Here is a 17,380-nt window from a genome sequence, read left to right on the forward strand (position 1 = left end):
ACAGCTGCCCCAGTGGATGTACTCAAGGCTCTGGACTTCCACAGCTCCCCGGATGGCGTCCGTAAAGCTGCGGGATTCTGCGCTCACCGGAGAGGATCTAAACCGGACGTAGCCTTCCGTGTGGGGAAGCAGGCCCAGATCAGCGCTCCCAGCAAGCAACTCTTCCCAGGTGACTTAACCCGATCTGGAGACACACACACACACACACACACACACACACACACACACACACACACACACACACACACACACACACACACACACACACACACACACACACACACACACACACACACACACATCAAACCTCTCGTAAATTGATTTTACCACACGCTCCCGAGTGGCGCAGCGGTCTAAAGGCTCTGTATCTCAGTGTAAGAGGCGTCACTACAGCCCCTGGTTCGACGCCAGGCTGTATGACATCTGTGCCGTGATCGGCAGTCCCGTAGGGCGTCGCGCAATTGACAAACACATCAGAATTCATCAGAGGCCATTTTGGAAAGACAGAAACGTCTTCGATAGTGTTTGAATTCCAGATGGCACCGTGTCCCTATTCCCTATGTAGTGCGCCTCATCGGGAATAGGGTGCCATTTTGGACACTTCCAAGGGGTCTGCATAGAGCTATGCTACAATAAAACAACAGAGGACTGGCCCACCCCTCAGAGCCTGGTTCCTCTCTAGGTTTCTTCCTAGGTGTTTGGCCTTTTCTAGGGAGTTTTTCCCTAGCCACCGTGCTTCTACACCTGCATTGCTTGCTGTTTTGGGGTTTTAGGCTGGGTTTCTGTACCACACTTTGAGATATCAGCTGATGTAAGAAGGGCTATAATAAATCAATTTGATTTACATTTGATTGATTGAAACAACAGAGGGAATTGAACAACTAGGTCATTAGCTGTAACGGTACAAAACGTGACCTGCTGTTGATAGATATGGAACAGGGATAGGTTGCAGTTGCAGAATACAGCAAGTACAGCGTGTACCCTGTAGAGATAGATGAATATCTGATAGAATAGGGCCTACACTGTAGGGATTAATGGATTGATAGAATAGGGCCTACACTGTAGGGATTAATGGATTGATAGAACAGGACCTACACTGTAGGGATTAATGGATTGATAGAACAGGACCTACACTGTAGGGATTAATGGATTGATAGAACAGGACCTACACTGTAGGGATTAATGGATTGATAGAACAGGACCTACACTGTAGGGATTAATGGATTGATAGAACAGGACCTACACTGTAGGGATTAATGAACTGATAGAATAGGGCCTACACTGTAGGGATTAATGAACTGAGAGAATAGGGAGGCTCATTGAGATGTTTAATGTATGAAGGAAGACTGCAGATACAAGATTGATAGGGCCTACACTGTAGGGACACGTAGGACAACGACCAATCATTTATTAGCTCGAAGGATAAATGAAGGACACAGTTGGTTCTTGTCCGTTGGAGTCGGTTCACCTCTTTCTGGTTGAAAAGACTGACAGTTCAAGACTCTAGTTGTCTACTTGGCCCATACTGGCAGGATACTGTATACAACTTTACTAGACACAGTGGCTTGTTAAATACTTTTTCCTCCGTCTGTGAGTGTTGGCGCTTTGCCAAATTGCCCAGACAGCGAAGGAAAAATAAAGGCACAAAATAGCAGTGAGATTAAATGAACAGTGAGATTTTCTGTGATTTTAGGCCAAAAAATAATTTGCCTGGAAATTTTACTGGTTTTAAAAGACTGGGAATTTCCAACAAATAGGCTCAAATACAATTGAATGGAGTGGAGTACAGTTTCCCATTTGACTTGGCAATAGCAATAGTAGCAGTCTGTCAGAGTTCTCTGTCTAAAGGTGAACAATTCAGCTTTTATATCGTCACCAGCAACCTATTAGTCTTTTATTCTACTTAATGGTTAGTTAAAGAATTACATTTGTTAGGATTGTTTTCTTTTCACACACCTTGTAAAATGAATGGTCCAATTAGATCACTTGTGACTTTCAAGATTAGCCAGTTGCTCTTATACGTTCTTAAACTACCCAGCAACAAAGGACACGTTTAAACTTAAATTAAAGGTATTAGTATCTACTGTAATTGGGATTAAATTAAAGGGTCTGTTAAAGCTGAAGGATGGAGACGCTGGGGAAATGTAACCCCTCTCAAGTTAACAAAGCTATGGATGTGAGGGCTAACAGTCCATGAGACTGACATTGTCATTTTTATGTGTCCTCAAGGATGGGCGTCAATAAAGACACGCCTTAAATTCTGAGGTCCCGTGTGGCGCAGCGGTCTAAGGCACTGCTGTCTCAGTGCAAGAGGCGTCACTGCAAGAGTAGCTGCTGCTATAGAAACAGATAATGATCCTAATAAACCCCAGGAAGAGTAGCTGCTGCTATAGAAACAGATAATGATCCTAATAAACCCCAGGAAGAGTAGCTGCTGCTATAGAAACAGATAATGATCCTAATAAACCCCAGGAAGAGTAGCTGCTGCTATAGAAACAGATAATGATCCTAATAAACCCCAGGAAGAGTAGCTGCTGCTATAGAAACAGATAATGATCCTAATAAACCCCAGGAAGAGTAGCTGCTGCTATAGAAACAGATAATGATCCTAATAAACCCCAGGAAGAGTAGCTGCTGCTATAGAAACAGATAATGATCCTAATAAACCCCAGGAAGAGTAGCTGCTGCTATAGAAACAGATAATGATCCTAATAAACCCCAGGAAGAGTAGCTGCTGCTATAGAAACAGATAATGATCCTAATAAACCCCAGGAAGAGTAGCTGCTGCTATAGAAACAGATAATGATCCTAATAAACCCCAGGAAGAGTAGCTGCTGCTATAGAAACAGATAATGATCCTAATAAACCCCAGGAAGAGTAGCTGCTGCTATAGAAACAGATAATGATCCTAATAAACCCCAGGAAGAGTAGCTGCTGCTATAGAAACAGATAATGATCCTAATAAACCCCAGGAAGAGTAGCTGCTGCTATAGAAACAGATAATGATCCTAATAAACCCCAGGAAGAGTAGCTGCTGCTATAGAAACAGATAATGATCCTAATAAACCCCAGGAAGAGTAGCTGCTGCTATAGAAACAGATACTGGGGATCCTAATAAACCCCAGGAAGAGTAGCTGCTGCTATAGAAACAGATAATGATCCTAATAAACCCCAGGAAGAGTAGCTGCTGCTATAGAAACAGATAATGATCCTAATAAACCCCAGGAAGAGTAGCTGCTGCTATAGAAACAGATAATGATCCTAATAAACCCCAGGAAGAGTAGCTGCTGCTATAGAAACAGATAATGATCCTAATAAACCCCAGGAAGAGTAGCTGCTGCTATAGAAACAGATAATGATCCTAATAAACCCCAGGAAGAGTAGCTGCTGCTATAGAAACAGATAATGATCCTAATAAACCCCAGGAAGAGTAGCTGCTGCTATAGAAACAGATACTGGGGATCCTAATAAACCCCAGGAAGAGTAGCTGCTGCTATAGAAACAGATAATGATCCTAATAAACCCCAGGAAGAGTAGCTGCTGCTATAGAAACAGATAATGATCCTAATAAACCCCAGGAAGAGTAGCTGCTGCTATAGAAACAGATAATGATCCTAATAAACCCCAGGAAGAGTAGCTGCTGCTATAGAAACAGATAATGATCCTAATAAACCCCAGGAAGAGTAGCTGCTGCTATAGAAACAGATAATGATCCTAATAAACCCCAGGAAGAGTAGCTGCTGCTATAGAAACAGATAATGATCCTAATAAACCCCAGGAAGAGTAGCTGCTGCTATAGAAACAGATACTGGGGATCCTAATAAACCCCAGGAAGAGTAGCTGCTGCTATAGAAACAGATAATGATCCTAATAAACCCCAGGAAGAGTAGCTGCTGCTATAGAAACAGATACTGGGGATCCTAATAAACCCCAGGAAGAGTAGCTGCTGCTATAGAAACAGATAATGATCCTAATAAACCCCAGGAAGAGTAGCTGCTGCTATAGAAACAGATAATGGATCCTAATAAACCCCAGGAAGAGTAGCTGCTGCTATAGAAACAGATAATGGATCCTAATAAACCCCAGGAAGAGTAGCTGCTGCTATAGAAACAGATAATGATCCTAATAAACCCCAGGAAGAGTAGCTGCTGCTATAGAAACAGATAATGGGGATCCTAATAAACCCCAGGAAGAGTAGCTGCTGCTATAGAAACAGATAATGATCCTAATAAACCCCAGGAAGAGTAGCTGCTGCTATAGAAACAGATAATGATCCTAATAAACCCCAGGAAGAGTAGCTGCTGCTATAGAAACAGATAATGATCCTAATAAACCCCAGGAAGAGTAGCTGCTGCTATAGAAACAGATAATGATCCTAATAAACCCCAGGAAGAGTAGCTGCTGCTATAGAAACAGATAATGATCCTAATAAACCCCAGGAAGAGTAGCTGCTGCTATAGAAACAGATAATGATCCTAATAAACCCCAGGAAGAGTAGCTGCTGCTATAGAAACAGATAATGGATCCTAATAAACCCCAGGAAGAGTAGCTGCTGCTATAGAAACAGATACTGGGGATCCTAATAAACCCCAGGAAGAGTAGCTGCTGCTATAGAAACAGATACTGGGGATCCTAATAAACCCCAGGAAGAGTAGCTGCTGCTATAGAAACAGATAATGATCCTAATAAACCCCAGGAAGAGTAGCTGCTGCTATAGAAACAGATAATGGGGATCCTAATAAACCCCAGGAAGAGTAGCTGCTGCTATAGAAACAGATAATGATCCTAATAAACCCCAGGAAGAGTAGCTGCTGCTATAGAAACAGATAATGATCCTAATAAACCCCAGGAAGAGTAGCTGCTGCTATAGAAACAGATAATGGTCCTAATAAACCCCAGGAAGAGTAGCTGCTGCTATAGAAACAGATAATGATCCTAATAAACCCCAGGAAGAGTAGCTGCTGCTATAGAAACAGATAATGATCCTAATAAACCCCAGGAAGAGTAGCTGCTGCTATAGAAACAGATAATGATCCTAATAAACCCCAGGAAGAGTAGCTGCTGCTATAGAAACAGATAATGATCCTAATAAACCCCAGGAAGAGTAGCTGCTGCTATAGAAACAGATAATGATCCTAATAAACCCCAGGAAGAGTAGCTGCTGCTATAGAAACAGATAATGATCCTAATAAACCCCAGGAAGAGTAGCTGCTGCTATAGAAACAGATAATGGATCCTAATAAACCCCAGGAAGAGTAGCTGCTGCTATAGAAACAGATAATGATCCTAATAAACCCCAGGAAGAGTAGCTGCTGCTATAGAAACAGATAATGATCCTAATAAACCCCAGGAAGAGTAGCTGCTGCTATAGAAACAGATAATGGGATCCTAATAAACCCCAGGAAGAGTAGCTGCTGCTATAGAAACAGATAATGATCCTAATAAACCCCAGGAAGAGTAGCTGCTGCTATAGAAACAGATACTGGGGATCCTAATAAACCCCAGGAAGAGTAGCTGCTGCTATAGAAACAGATAATGATCCTAATAAACCCCAGGAAGAGTAGCTGCTGCTATAGAAACAGATAATGATCCTAATAAACCCCAGGAAGAGTAGCTGCTGCTATAGAAACAGATAATGATCCTAATAAACCCCAGGAAGAGTAGCTGCTGCTATAGAAACAGATAATGATCCTAATAAACCCCAGGAAGAGTAGCTGCTGCTTGAAACAGATAATGATCCTAATAAACCCCAGGAAGAGTAGCTGCTGCTTAGAAACAGATAATGGATCCTAATAAACCCCAGGAAGAGTAGCTGCTGCTATAGAAACAGATAATGATCCTAATAAACCCCAGGAAGAGTAGCTGCTGCTATAGAAACAGATAATGATCCTAATAAACCCCAGGAAGAGTAGCTGCTGCTATAGAAACAGATAATGATCCTAATAAACCCCAGGAAGAGTAGCTGCTGCTTTAGAAACAGATAATGATCCTAATAAACCCCAGGAAGAGTAGCTGCTGCTTTAGAAACAATAATGGGGATCCTAATAAACCCCAGGAAGAGTAGCTGCTGCTTTAGAAACAGATAATGGGGATCCTAATAAACCCCAGGAAGAGTAGCTGCTGCTTTAGAAACAGATAATGGGGATCCTAATAAACCCCAGGAAGAGTAGCTGCTGCTTTAGAAACAGATAATGATCCTAATAAACCCCAGGAAGAGTAGCTGCTGCTATAGAAACAGATAATGGTCCTAATAAACCCCAGGAAGAGTAGCTGCTGCTATAGAAACAGATAATGGATCCTAATAAACCCCAGGAAGAGTAGCTGCTGCTATAGAAACAGATAATGATCCTAATAAACCCCAGGAAGAGTAGCTGCTGCTATAGAAACAGATAATGGATCCTAATAAACCCCAGGAAGAGTAGCTGCTGCTATAGAAACAGATAATGGATCCTAATAAACCCCAGGAAGAGTAGCTGCTGCTATAGAAACAGATAATGATCCTAATAAACCCCAGGAAGAGTAGCTGCTGCTATAGAAACAGATAATGATCCTAATAAACCCCAGGAAGAGTAGCTGCTGCTATAGAAACAGATAATGATCCTAATAAACCCCAGGAAGAGTAGCTGCTGCTATAGAAACAGATACTGGGGATCCTAATAAACCCCAGGAAGAGTAGCTGCTGCTATAGAAACAGATACTGGGGATCCTAATAAACCCCAGGAAGAGTAGCTGCTGCTTTTACAGATAATGGGATCCTAATAAACCCCAGGAAGAGTAGCTGCTGCTTAGAAACAGATAATGGGATCCTAATAAACCCCAGGAAGAGTAGCTGCTGCTTTAGAAACAGATACTGGGGATCCTAATAAACCCCAGGAAGAGTAGCTGCTGCTTTAGAAACAGATACTGGGGATCCTAATAAACCCCAGGAAGAGTAGCTGCTGCTTTAGAAACAGATAATGGGGATCCTAATAAACCCCAGGAAGAGTAGCTGCTGCTTTAGAAACAGATAATGGGGATCCTAATAAACCCCAGGAAGAGTAGCTGCTGCTTTAGACAACAGACTAATGGGGATCCTAATAAACCCCAGGAAGAGTAGCTGCTGCTATAGAAACAGATAATGGGGATCCTAATAAACCCCAGGAAGAGTAGCTGCTGCTTTTACAACAACTAATGGGGCTCCTAAAAAAACAGGAAGAGTAGCTGCTGCTTTTACAACTAATGGGGATCCTAATAAAACAGGAAGAGTAGCTGCTGCTTTTACAACTAATGGGGATCCTAAAAAAACAGGAAGAGTAGCTGCTGCTTTTACAACTAATGGGGATCCTAATAAAACAGGAAGAGTAGCTGCTGCTTTTACAGCTAATGAGGATCCTAAAAAAACAGGAAGAGTAGCTGCTGCTTTTACAACAACTAATGGGGATCCTAATAAAACAGGAAGAGTAGCTGCTGCTTTTACAACTAATGGGGATCCTAATAAAACAGGAAGAGTAGCTGCTGCTTTTACAGCTAATGGGGATCCTAAAAAAACAGGAAGAGTAGCTGCTGCTTTTACAACAACTAATGGGGATCCTAAAAAAACAGGAAGAGTAGCTGCTGCTTTTACAACAACTAATGGGGATCCTAATAAAACAGGAAGAGTAGCTGCTGCTTTTACAGCTAATGGGGATCCTAAAAAAACAGGAAGAGTAGCTGCTGCTTTTACAACAACTAATGGGGCTCCTAAAAAAACAGGAAGAGTAGCTGCTGCTTTTACAACTAATGGGGATCCTAATAAAACAGGAAGAGTAGCTGCTGCTTTTACAACTAATGGGGATCCTAAAAAAACAGGAAGAGTAGCTGCTGCTTTTACAACTAATGGGGATCCTAATAAAACAGGAAGAGTAGCTGCTGCTTTTACAACTAATGGGGATCCTAATAAAACAGGAAGAGTAGCTGCTGCTTTTACAACTAATGGCGATCCTAATAAAACAGGAAGAGTAGCTGCTGCTTTTACAACTAATGGGGATCCTAATAAAACAGGAAGAGTAGCTGCTGCTTTTACAACAACTAATGGGAATCCTAAAAAAACAGGAAGAGTAGCTGCTGCTTTTACAACAACTAATGGGGATCCTAAAAAAAACAGGAAGAGTAGCTGCTGCTTTTACAGCTAATGGGGATCCTAATAAAACAGGAAGAGTAGCTGCTGCTTTTACAGCTAATGGGGATCCTAAAAAAACAGGAAGAGTAGCTGCTGCTTTTACAACAACTAATGGGGATCCTAATAAAACAGGAAGAGTAGCTGCTGCTTTTACAGCTAATGGGGATCCTAAAAAAACAGGAAGAGTAGCTGCTGCTTTTACAACTAATGGGGATCCTAATAAAACAGGAAGAGTAGCTGCTGCTTTTACAACTAATGGCGATCCTAATAAAACAGGAAGAGTAGCTGCTGCTTTTACAACTAATGGGGATCCTAATAAAACAGGAAGAGTAGCTGCTGCTTTTACAACAACTAATGGGAATCCTAAAAAAACAGGAAGAGTAGCTGCTGCTTTTACAACAACTAATGGGGATCCTAAAAAAAACAGGAAGAGTAGCTGCTGCTTTTACAGCTAATGGGGATCCTAATAAAACAGGAAGAGTAGCTGCTGCTTTTACAGCTAATGGGGATCCTAAAAAAACAGGAAGAGTAGCTGCTGCTTTTACAACAACTAATGGGGATCCTAATAAAACAGGAAGAGTAGCTGCTGCTTTTACAGCTAATGGGGATCCTAAAAAAACAGGAAGAGTAGCTGCTGCTTTTACAACTAATGGGGATCCTAAAAAAACAGGAAGAGTAGCTGCTGCTTTTACAACAACTAATGGGGATCCTAATAAAACAGGAAGAGTAGCTGCTGCTTTTACAACTAATGGGGATCCTAAAAAAACAGGAAGAGTAGCTGCTGCTTTTACAACTAATGGGGATCCTAAAAAAACAGGAAGAGTAGCTGCTGCTTTTACAACAACTAATGGGGATCCTAAAAAAACAGGAAGAGTAGCTGCTGCTTTTACAACTAATGGGGATCCTAATAAAATAGGAAGAGTAGCTGCTGCTTTTACAACTAATGGGGATCCTAATAAAACAGGAAGAGTAGCTGCTGCTTTTACAACAACTAATGGGGATCCTAAAAAAACAGGAAGAGTAGCTGCTGCTTTTACAACTAATGGGGATCCTAATAAAACAGGAAGAGTAGCTGCTGCTTTTACAACTAATGGGGATCCTAATAAAACAGGAAGAGTAGCTGCTGCTTTTACAGCTAATGGGGATCCTAAAAAAACAGGAAGAGTAGCTGCTGCTTTTACAACTAATGGCGATCCTAATAAAACAGGAAGAGTAGCTGCTGCTTTTACAACTAATGGGGATCCTAATAAAACAGGAAGAGTAGCTGCTGCTTTTACAACAACTAATGGGAATCCTAAAAAAACAGGAAGAGTAGCTGCTGCTTTTACAACAACTAATGGGGATCCTAAAAAAAACAGGAAGAGTAGCTGCTGCTTTTACAGCTAATGGGGATCCTAATAAAACAGGAAGAGTAGCTGCTGCTTTTACAGCTAATGGGGATCCTAAAAAAACAGGAAGAGTAGCTGCTGCTTTTACAACAACTAATGGGGATCCTAATAAAACAGGAAGAGTAGCTGCTGCTTTTACAGCTAATGGGGATCCTAAAAAAACAGGAAGAGTAGCTGCTGCTTTTACAACTAATGGGGATCCTAAAAAAACAGGAAGAGTAGCTGCTGCTTTTACAACAACTAATGGGGATCCTAATAAAACAGGAAGAGTAGCTGCTGCTTTTACAACTAATGGGGATCCTAAAAAAACAGGAAGAGTAGCTGCTGCTTTTACAACTAATGGGGATCCTAAAAAAACAGGAAGAGTAGCTGCTGCTTTTACAACAACTAATGGGGATCCTAAAAAAACAGGAAGAGTAGCTGCTGCTTTTACAACTAATGGGGATCCTAATAAAATAGGAAGAGTAGCTGCTGCTTTTACAACTAATGGGGATCCTAATAAAACAGGAAGAGTAGCTGCTGCTTTTACAACAACTAATGGGGATCCTAAAAAAACAGGAATAGTAGCTGCTGCTTTTACAACTAATGGGGATCCTAATAAAACAGGAAGAGTAGCTGCTGCTTTTACAACTAATGGGGATCCTAATAAAACAGGAAGAGTAGCTGCTGCTTTTACAGCTAATGGGGATCCTAAAAAAACAGGAAGAGTAGCTGCTGCTTTTACAACTAATGGGGATCCTAATAAAACAGGAAGAGTAGCTGCTGCTTTTACAGCTAATGGGGATCCTAATAAAACAGGAAGAGTAGCTGCTGCTTTTACAGCTAATGGGGATCCTAAAAAAACAGGAAGAGTAGCTGCTGCTTTTACAACAACTAATGGGGATCCTAATAAAACAGGAAGAGTAGCTGCTGCTTTTACAGCTAATGGGGATCCTAAAAAAACAGGAAGAGTAGCTGCTGCTTTTACAACTAATGGGGATCCTAAAAAAACAGGAAGAGTAGCTGCTGCTTTTACAACAACTAATGGGGATCCTAATAAAACAGGAAGAGTAGCTGCTGCTTTTACAACTAATGGGGATCCTAAAAAAACAGGAAGAGTAGCTGCTGCTTTTACAACTAATGGGGATCCTAATAAAACAGGAAGAGTAGCTGCTGCTTTTACAACAACTAATGGGGATCCTAAAAAAACAGGAAGAGTAGCTGCTGCTTTTACAACTAATGGGGATCCTAATAAAATAGGAAGAGTAGCTGCTGCTTTTACAACTAATGGGGATCCTAATAAAACAGGAAGAGTAGCTGCTGCTTTTACAACAACTAATGGGGATCCTAAAAAAACAGGAATAGTAGCTGCTGCTTCTACAACTAATGGGGATCCTAATAAAACAGGAAGAGTAGCTGCTGCTTTTACAACTAATGGGGATCCTAATAAAACAGGAAGAGTAGCTGCTGCTTTTACAGCTAATGGGGATCCTAAAAAAACAGGAAGAGTAGCTGCTGCTTTTACAACTAATGGGGATCCTAATAAAACAGGAAGAGTAGCTGCTGCTTTTACAACAACTAATGGGGATCCTAATAAAACAGGAAGAGTAGCTGCTGCTTTTACAACTAATGGGGATCCTAATAAAATATACCAAAATTACAAGGCGTTGACTAGGCAGCCGAAGACTCGTTTGCTACAACACCTTGCTTGTTTCAGCAAGGAGCAAGAATGTTTCATCACGTTGTTTAGAGCCCATGTTACCGCAGAAACAGACTCAACCAAACGATTTCCCAGCTGTCCCGTCTTCAGTCAGCTGTTTGTTCCACACTAAACGTTACTAAACTCAGCAAAAAAAGAAATGTCCCCTCACTGTCAACTGGGTTTATTTTCAGCCAACTTAACATGTGTAAGTATTTGTATGAACCTAACAAGATTCAACAACTGAGACATAAACTGAACAAGTTCTACAGACATGTGACTAACAGAAATGGAATAATGTGTCCCTGAACAAAGGGGGGGGGGTCAAAATCACAAGTAACAGTCAGTATCTGGTGTGGCGTCTCACATTACGGACATTGCAATTTATTGCCCTGGCCACATCTGCAGTCCTCATGCCTCCTTGCAGCATGCCTAAGGCACAGTCACGCAGATGAGCAGGGACCCAGGGCATCTTTCTTTTGGTGTTTTTCAGAGTCATTAGAAAGGCCTCTTTAGTGTCCTAAGTTTTCATCACTGTGACCTTAATTGCCTACCGTCTGTAAGCTGTTAGTGTCTTAACGATCGTTCCACACGTGCATGTTCATTAATTGTTTATGGTTCATTGGACAAGCATGGGGAAACAGTGTTTAAACCCTTTACAATTAATATATGTGAAGTTATTTTGGATTTTTACGAATTATCTTTGAAAGACAGGGTCCTGAAAAAGGGAAGTTTATTTTTATGCTGAGTTTATTATTATAATTATTAATCTTGATTTGACAGGCCTAGTGTGTGTTTGTGTGTCTATCTGTTTTTTACATTTCGGAAGCCTTGTTTTATTTATTGTCTTTTGGACTTCAAAAGCATCTTTTTGTCCCCGGTTATTACATTTTTTATACAACGTTTATGACGGTTATTTTATTTTCATGATTGTCTCCATCCATATCCGTCAGTTATAAGGTTATTCTTTAATTTTGCCAGCCTTAGATGTCATATTACCGCATCCACCTCTATACTCTCTAACTCTTCTGTGTCTGATGATGTCATATTACCGCGTCCACCTCTATACTCTCTAACTCTTCTGTGTCTGATGATGTCATATTACCGCGTCCACCTCTATCCTCTCTAACTCTTCTGTGTCTGATGTCATATTACCGCGTCCACCTCTATCCTCTCTAACTCTTCTGTGTCTGATGATGTCATATTACCGCGTCCACCTCTATCCTCTCTAACTCTTCTGTGTCTGATGTCATATTACCGCGTCCACCTCTATCCTCTCTAACTCTTCTGTGTCTGATGATGTCATATTACCGCGTCCACCTCTATCCTCTCTAACTCTTCTGTGTCTGATGTCATATTACCGCGTCCACCTCTATCCTCTCTAATTCTTCTGTGTCTGATGATGTCATATTACCGCGTCCACCTCTCTCCTCTCTAATTCTTCTGTGTCTGATGATGTCATATTACCGCGTCCACCTCTATCCTCTCTAACTCTTCTGTGTCTGATGTCATATTACTGCGTCCACCTCTATCCTCTCTAACTCTTCTGTGTCTGATGATGTCATATTACCACATCCACCTCTATCCTCTCTAACTTCTGTGTTTGATGTCATATTACTGCGTCCACCTCTACCCTCTCTAACTTTTCTGGGTTTGATGATGTCATATTGCTAAGCTAACCTATCTTCTTATTGTTCGCCCTCCTCTAACCTCTCTAACCAATCAGATGAATAAATGAACCTCTCTCTTCTTTTTCTTTTTTCACCAGGAGGAGTGTTCCCAGAGGACTTCTCAGTGATGTTCACCATCAAGCCCAAGGCAGGCAGCCAGTCCTTCCTGCTGTCTGTGTATAATGAGCAGGGGGTCCAGCAGCTGGGTGTGGAGGTGGGACGCTCTCCTGTCTTCCTGTACGAAGACCAACATGGGAAACCTGCCCCAGAGGATTACCCATTGTTCAGATCCATCAACCTCGCTGACGGCAAGTAAGTGATGTCTGAGACACCTGAGTAACTCATCGTTACTGTATCACAGAGCAAGGCCTTTTATGTTACGGACAAGGTTAGGGTTGGGGTAAGGTTAGGGTTGGGGTAAGGTTAGGGTTGGGGTAAGGTTAGGGTTGGGGTAAGGTTAGGGTTGGGGTGGGGGTAAGGTTAGGGTTGGGGTAAGGTTAGGGTTGGGTTTGGGGTTGGGGTAAGGTTAGAGTTGGGGTAAGCTGAGGGTTGGGGTAAGGTTAGGGTTGGGGTAAGGTTAGGGTTGGGGTAAGGTTAGGGTTGGGGTAAGGTTAGGGTTGGGGTTGGGGTAAGGTTAGGGTTGGGGTTGGGGTAAGGTTAGGGTTGGGGTAATGTTAGGGTTAGGGTTGGGGTAAGGTTAGGGTTGGGTTTGGGGTTGGGGTAAGGTTAGAGTTGGGGTAAGCTGAGGGTTGGGGTAAGGTTAGGGTTGGGGTAAGGTTAGGGTTGGGGTTGGGGTAAGGTTAGGGTTGGGGTTGGGGTAAGGTTAGGGTTGGGGTAAGGTTAGGGTTGGGGTTGGGGTAAGGTTAGGGTTGGGGTAAGGTTAGGGTTGGGGTTGGGGTAAGGTTAGGGTTGGGGTTGGGGTAAGGTTGGGTTTGGGGTAAGGTTAGGGTTGTGGTAAGGTTAGGGTTGGGGTAAGGTTGGGGTTGGGGTAAGGTTGGGGTTGGGGTAAGGTTAGGGTTGGAGTTGCGGTTGGGGTTGGGGTAAGGTTGGGGTTGGGGTTGGGGTTGGGGTAAGGTTAGGGTTGGGGTAAGGTTAGGGTTGGGGTTGGGGTTGGGGTAAGGTTAGGGTTGGGGTAAGGTTGGGGTTGGGGTAAGGTTGGGGTTGGGGTAAGGTTAGGGTTTGGGTAAGGTTAGGGTTGGGGTAAGGTTAGGGTTGGGGTTGCGGTTGGGGTTGGGGTAAGGTTAGGGTTGGGGTTGGGGTAAGGTTGGGGTTGGGGTTGGGGTAAGGTTAGGGTTGGGGTAAGGTTAGGGTTGGGGTAAGGTTGGGGTTGGGGTAAGGTTAGGGTTGGGGTTGGGGTAAGGTTAAGGTTAGGGTTGGGGTAAGGTTGGGGTTGGGGTAAGGTTAGGGTTGGGGTAAGGTTAGGGTTTGGGTAAGGTTAGGGTTGGGGTTGGGGTAAGGTTGGGGTTGGGGTAAGGTTAGGGTTGGGGTAAGGTTAGGGTTGGGTTAAGGTTAGGGTTGGGGTAAGGTTAGGGTTGGGGTTGGGGTAAGGTTGGGGTAAGGTTGGGGTAAGGTTAGGGTTGGGGTAAGGTTAGGGTTGGGGTAAGGTTAGGGTTGGGGTTGGGGTAAGGTTAGGGTTGGGGTAAGGTTAGGGTTAGGGTTGGGGTTGGGGTAAGGTTAGGGTTGGGGTAAGGTTAGGGTTGGGGTTGGGGTAAGGTTAGGGTTAGGGTTGGGGTTGGGGTAAGGTTAGGGTTGGGGTAAGGTTAGGGTTGGGGTTGGGGTAAGGTTAGGGTTGGGGTAAGGTTAGGGTTGGGGTAAGGTTAGGGTTGGGGTAAGGTTAGGGTTAGGGTTGGGGTAAGGTTAGGGTTGGGGTTGGGGTAAGGTTAGGGTTGGGGTTGGGGTAAGGTTAGGGTTGGGGTAAGGTTAGGGTTAGGGTTGGGGTAAGGTTAGGGTTGGGGTAAGGTTAGGGTTGGGGTAAGGTTAGGGTTGGGGTTGGGGTAAGGTTAGGGTTGGGGTAAGGTTAGGGTTAGGGTTGGGGTTGGGGTAAGGTTAGGGTTGGGGTAAGGTTAGGGTTGGGGTTGGGGTAAGGTTAGGGTTGGGGTTGGGGTAAGGTTAGGGTTGGGGTAAGGTTAGGGTTGGGGTAAGGTTAGGGTTGGGGTTGGGGTAAGGTTAGGGTTGGGGTAAGGTTAGGCGCTGTTTGGGTTAGTTTAAGGATTTCTCTTTCCTCAGGTAAGTACCTGAAGTTTGGCCTTTCACTTGGTGACTGAACCTAAACCTACGGAAAGTTAGAAGATGCTCATTGGTGTGCGGTTTGATGCTTGTAGTGCTTTTGATGTTGTACATGGAGGACGGTAAGATGTTTCTGAGTGGGTCTGTGGCCTTACTGAGAGGGTCTGTGGCCTTCCTGAGAGGGTCTGTGGCCTTACTGAGAGGGTCTGTGGCCTTCCTGAGAGGGTCTGTGGCCTTCCTGAGAGGGTCTGTGGCCTTCCTGAGAGGGTCTGTGGCCTTCCTGAGAGGGTCTGTGGCCTTACTGATTTACTCCATACCACCTACAGTCCATTCGAAAAGAATTCAGCCCCCTTGACTTTTTCCACATTTCGTTACGTTACAGCCTTATTCTAAAATAGATTTTTTTATTTTTATGTCTTCAGCATTCTACACACAATAACCCGCCATGACAAAGCGAAAACAGGTTTTTAGAAATGTTTGGAGAGAAAAAAAAAAAAAACGTATTTACATAACTATTCAGACTCTTTGCTATGAGACTCAAAATTGAGCTCAGGTGCATCCTGTATCTATTGATCATCCTTGAGATGTTTCTACTATTTGATTGGAGTCCACCTTTGGTAAATTCATTTGACTGGACATGATTTGGAAAGACCCACACCTGTCTATATATGGTCTCACAGTTGACAGTGCATGTCAGAACCAAAACAAAGCCATCAGGTCGAAGGAATTGTCCATAGAACTCCGAGACAGGATTGTGACACAGTAGCCTGCATCAATCTTGAATGAAAGAAGTTTGGAACCACCAGTTTTTGCTTTGTCATTATGGGGTATTGTGATGTCATTATGGGGTATTGTGATGTCATTATGGGGTATTGTGATGTCATTATGGGGTATTATGTGTAGATTGATGAGAACATAATTTTTTTAAATCCATTTTAGCATACGGCTGTAACGTAACAAAATGTGGAAAATGTCAAGGGGTCTGAATACTTTCCAAATGCACAATAAGCCATGTTTTACAAGATGGGCAACCGGACCTAAGTGTTCTGAATTCTCAAGAACGTATTTAAGGCTTCTAAGCAGACCCAAACAAATCACAGAAAAAAGCATAATTATTAGATTTATATGCTTCATCGTTTAGTTATTGAAAACATAAGGAATATAACTGTGGGATGGCTATATTTTTTAAGTAACCCAATTATTTATTTGGCAGGGTTTTTAATTACAAATAGTTTTTGCCAAATTATTTACAGCTGTCTGTGTTGTTGATGTGTAGTTAACTATCCAAATAAAAGAGTTTGAGCTTCATAAATTACCCAACTGCAGCATTAATATTCTGACTGTGAACTCTGCTAATATGAAACATTTTGCAAAAACGTATCTGAATCAATTTTCTACAGTGAAATGAAATGTTGCATTGGTATGTGAATGTCTGTAGTTAATTTATCTGTTTTAAACTTGTAAAGTAGAGTTAGCTTGTTTCAATTATTATCATTTTATTGTTTTATTGTTTGTCTAGCTAGGAATTTAGCTGAGAAGATCAAATTATCTTCAACAAGAACAACTTAGTTTTAAGTTTTAACTCTGTTGGCATCTCTGTGACTATACCAGACGGTAGATCATCTCTGACTATACCAGACGGTAGATCATCTCTGACTAATACCAGACGGTAGATCATCTCTGACTATACCAGACTGTAGATCATCTCTGACTTTACCAGACTGTAGATCATCTCTGACTATACCAGACTGTAGATCATCTCTGACTATACCAGACTGTAGATCATCTCTGACTATACCAGACTGTAGATCATCTCTGACTTTACCAGACTGTAGATCATCTCTGACTATACCAGACGGTAGATCATCTCTGACTATACCAGACGGTAGATCATCTCTGACTAATACCAGACGGTAGATCATCTCTGACTATACCAGACGGTAGATCATCTCTGACTATACCAGACGGTAGATCATCTCTGACTATACCAGACTGTAGATCATCTCTGACTTTACCAGACTGTAGATCATCTCTGACTATACCAGACGGTAGATCATCTCTGACTATACCAGACGGTAGATCATCTCTGACTAATACCAGACGGTAGATCATCTCTGACTATACCAGACGGTAGATCATCTCTGACTATACCAGACGGTAGATCATCTCTGACTATACCAGACTGTAGATCATCTCTGACTATACCAGACGGTAGATCATCTCTGACTATACCAGACGGTAGATCATCTCTGACTATACCAGACGGTAGATCATCTCTGAC

General features: G+C 42.6%; 1 protein-coding gene across 1 annotated transcript in view; it reads left to right on the forward strand.

The window, feature by feature from the left end:
* Positions 1 to 17,380, forward strand: part of LOC129823540 (collagen alpha-1(XI) chain-like) — a gene marked incomplete in the record, with an annotated part of 214,728 nt that overhangs the window by 6,401 nt on the left and 190,947 nt on the right. The window contains 2 exon segments of the mRNA XM_055882338.1: positions 5 to 169; positions 12,972 to 13,185. Coding sequence (XP_055738313.1) covers positions 5 to 169; positions 12,972 to 13,185 — 379 coding nt within the window.

The sequence above is a fragment of the Salvelinus fontinalis genome, chromosome 26 (assembly GCF_029448725.1).
Source record: "Salvelinus fontinalis isolate EN_2023a chromosome 26, ASM2944872v1, whole genome shotgun sequence".
Lineage (NCBI taxonomy): Eukaryota > Metazoa > Chordata > Actinopteri > Salmoniformes > Salmonidae > Salvelinus > Salvelinus fontinalis.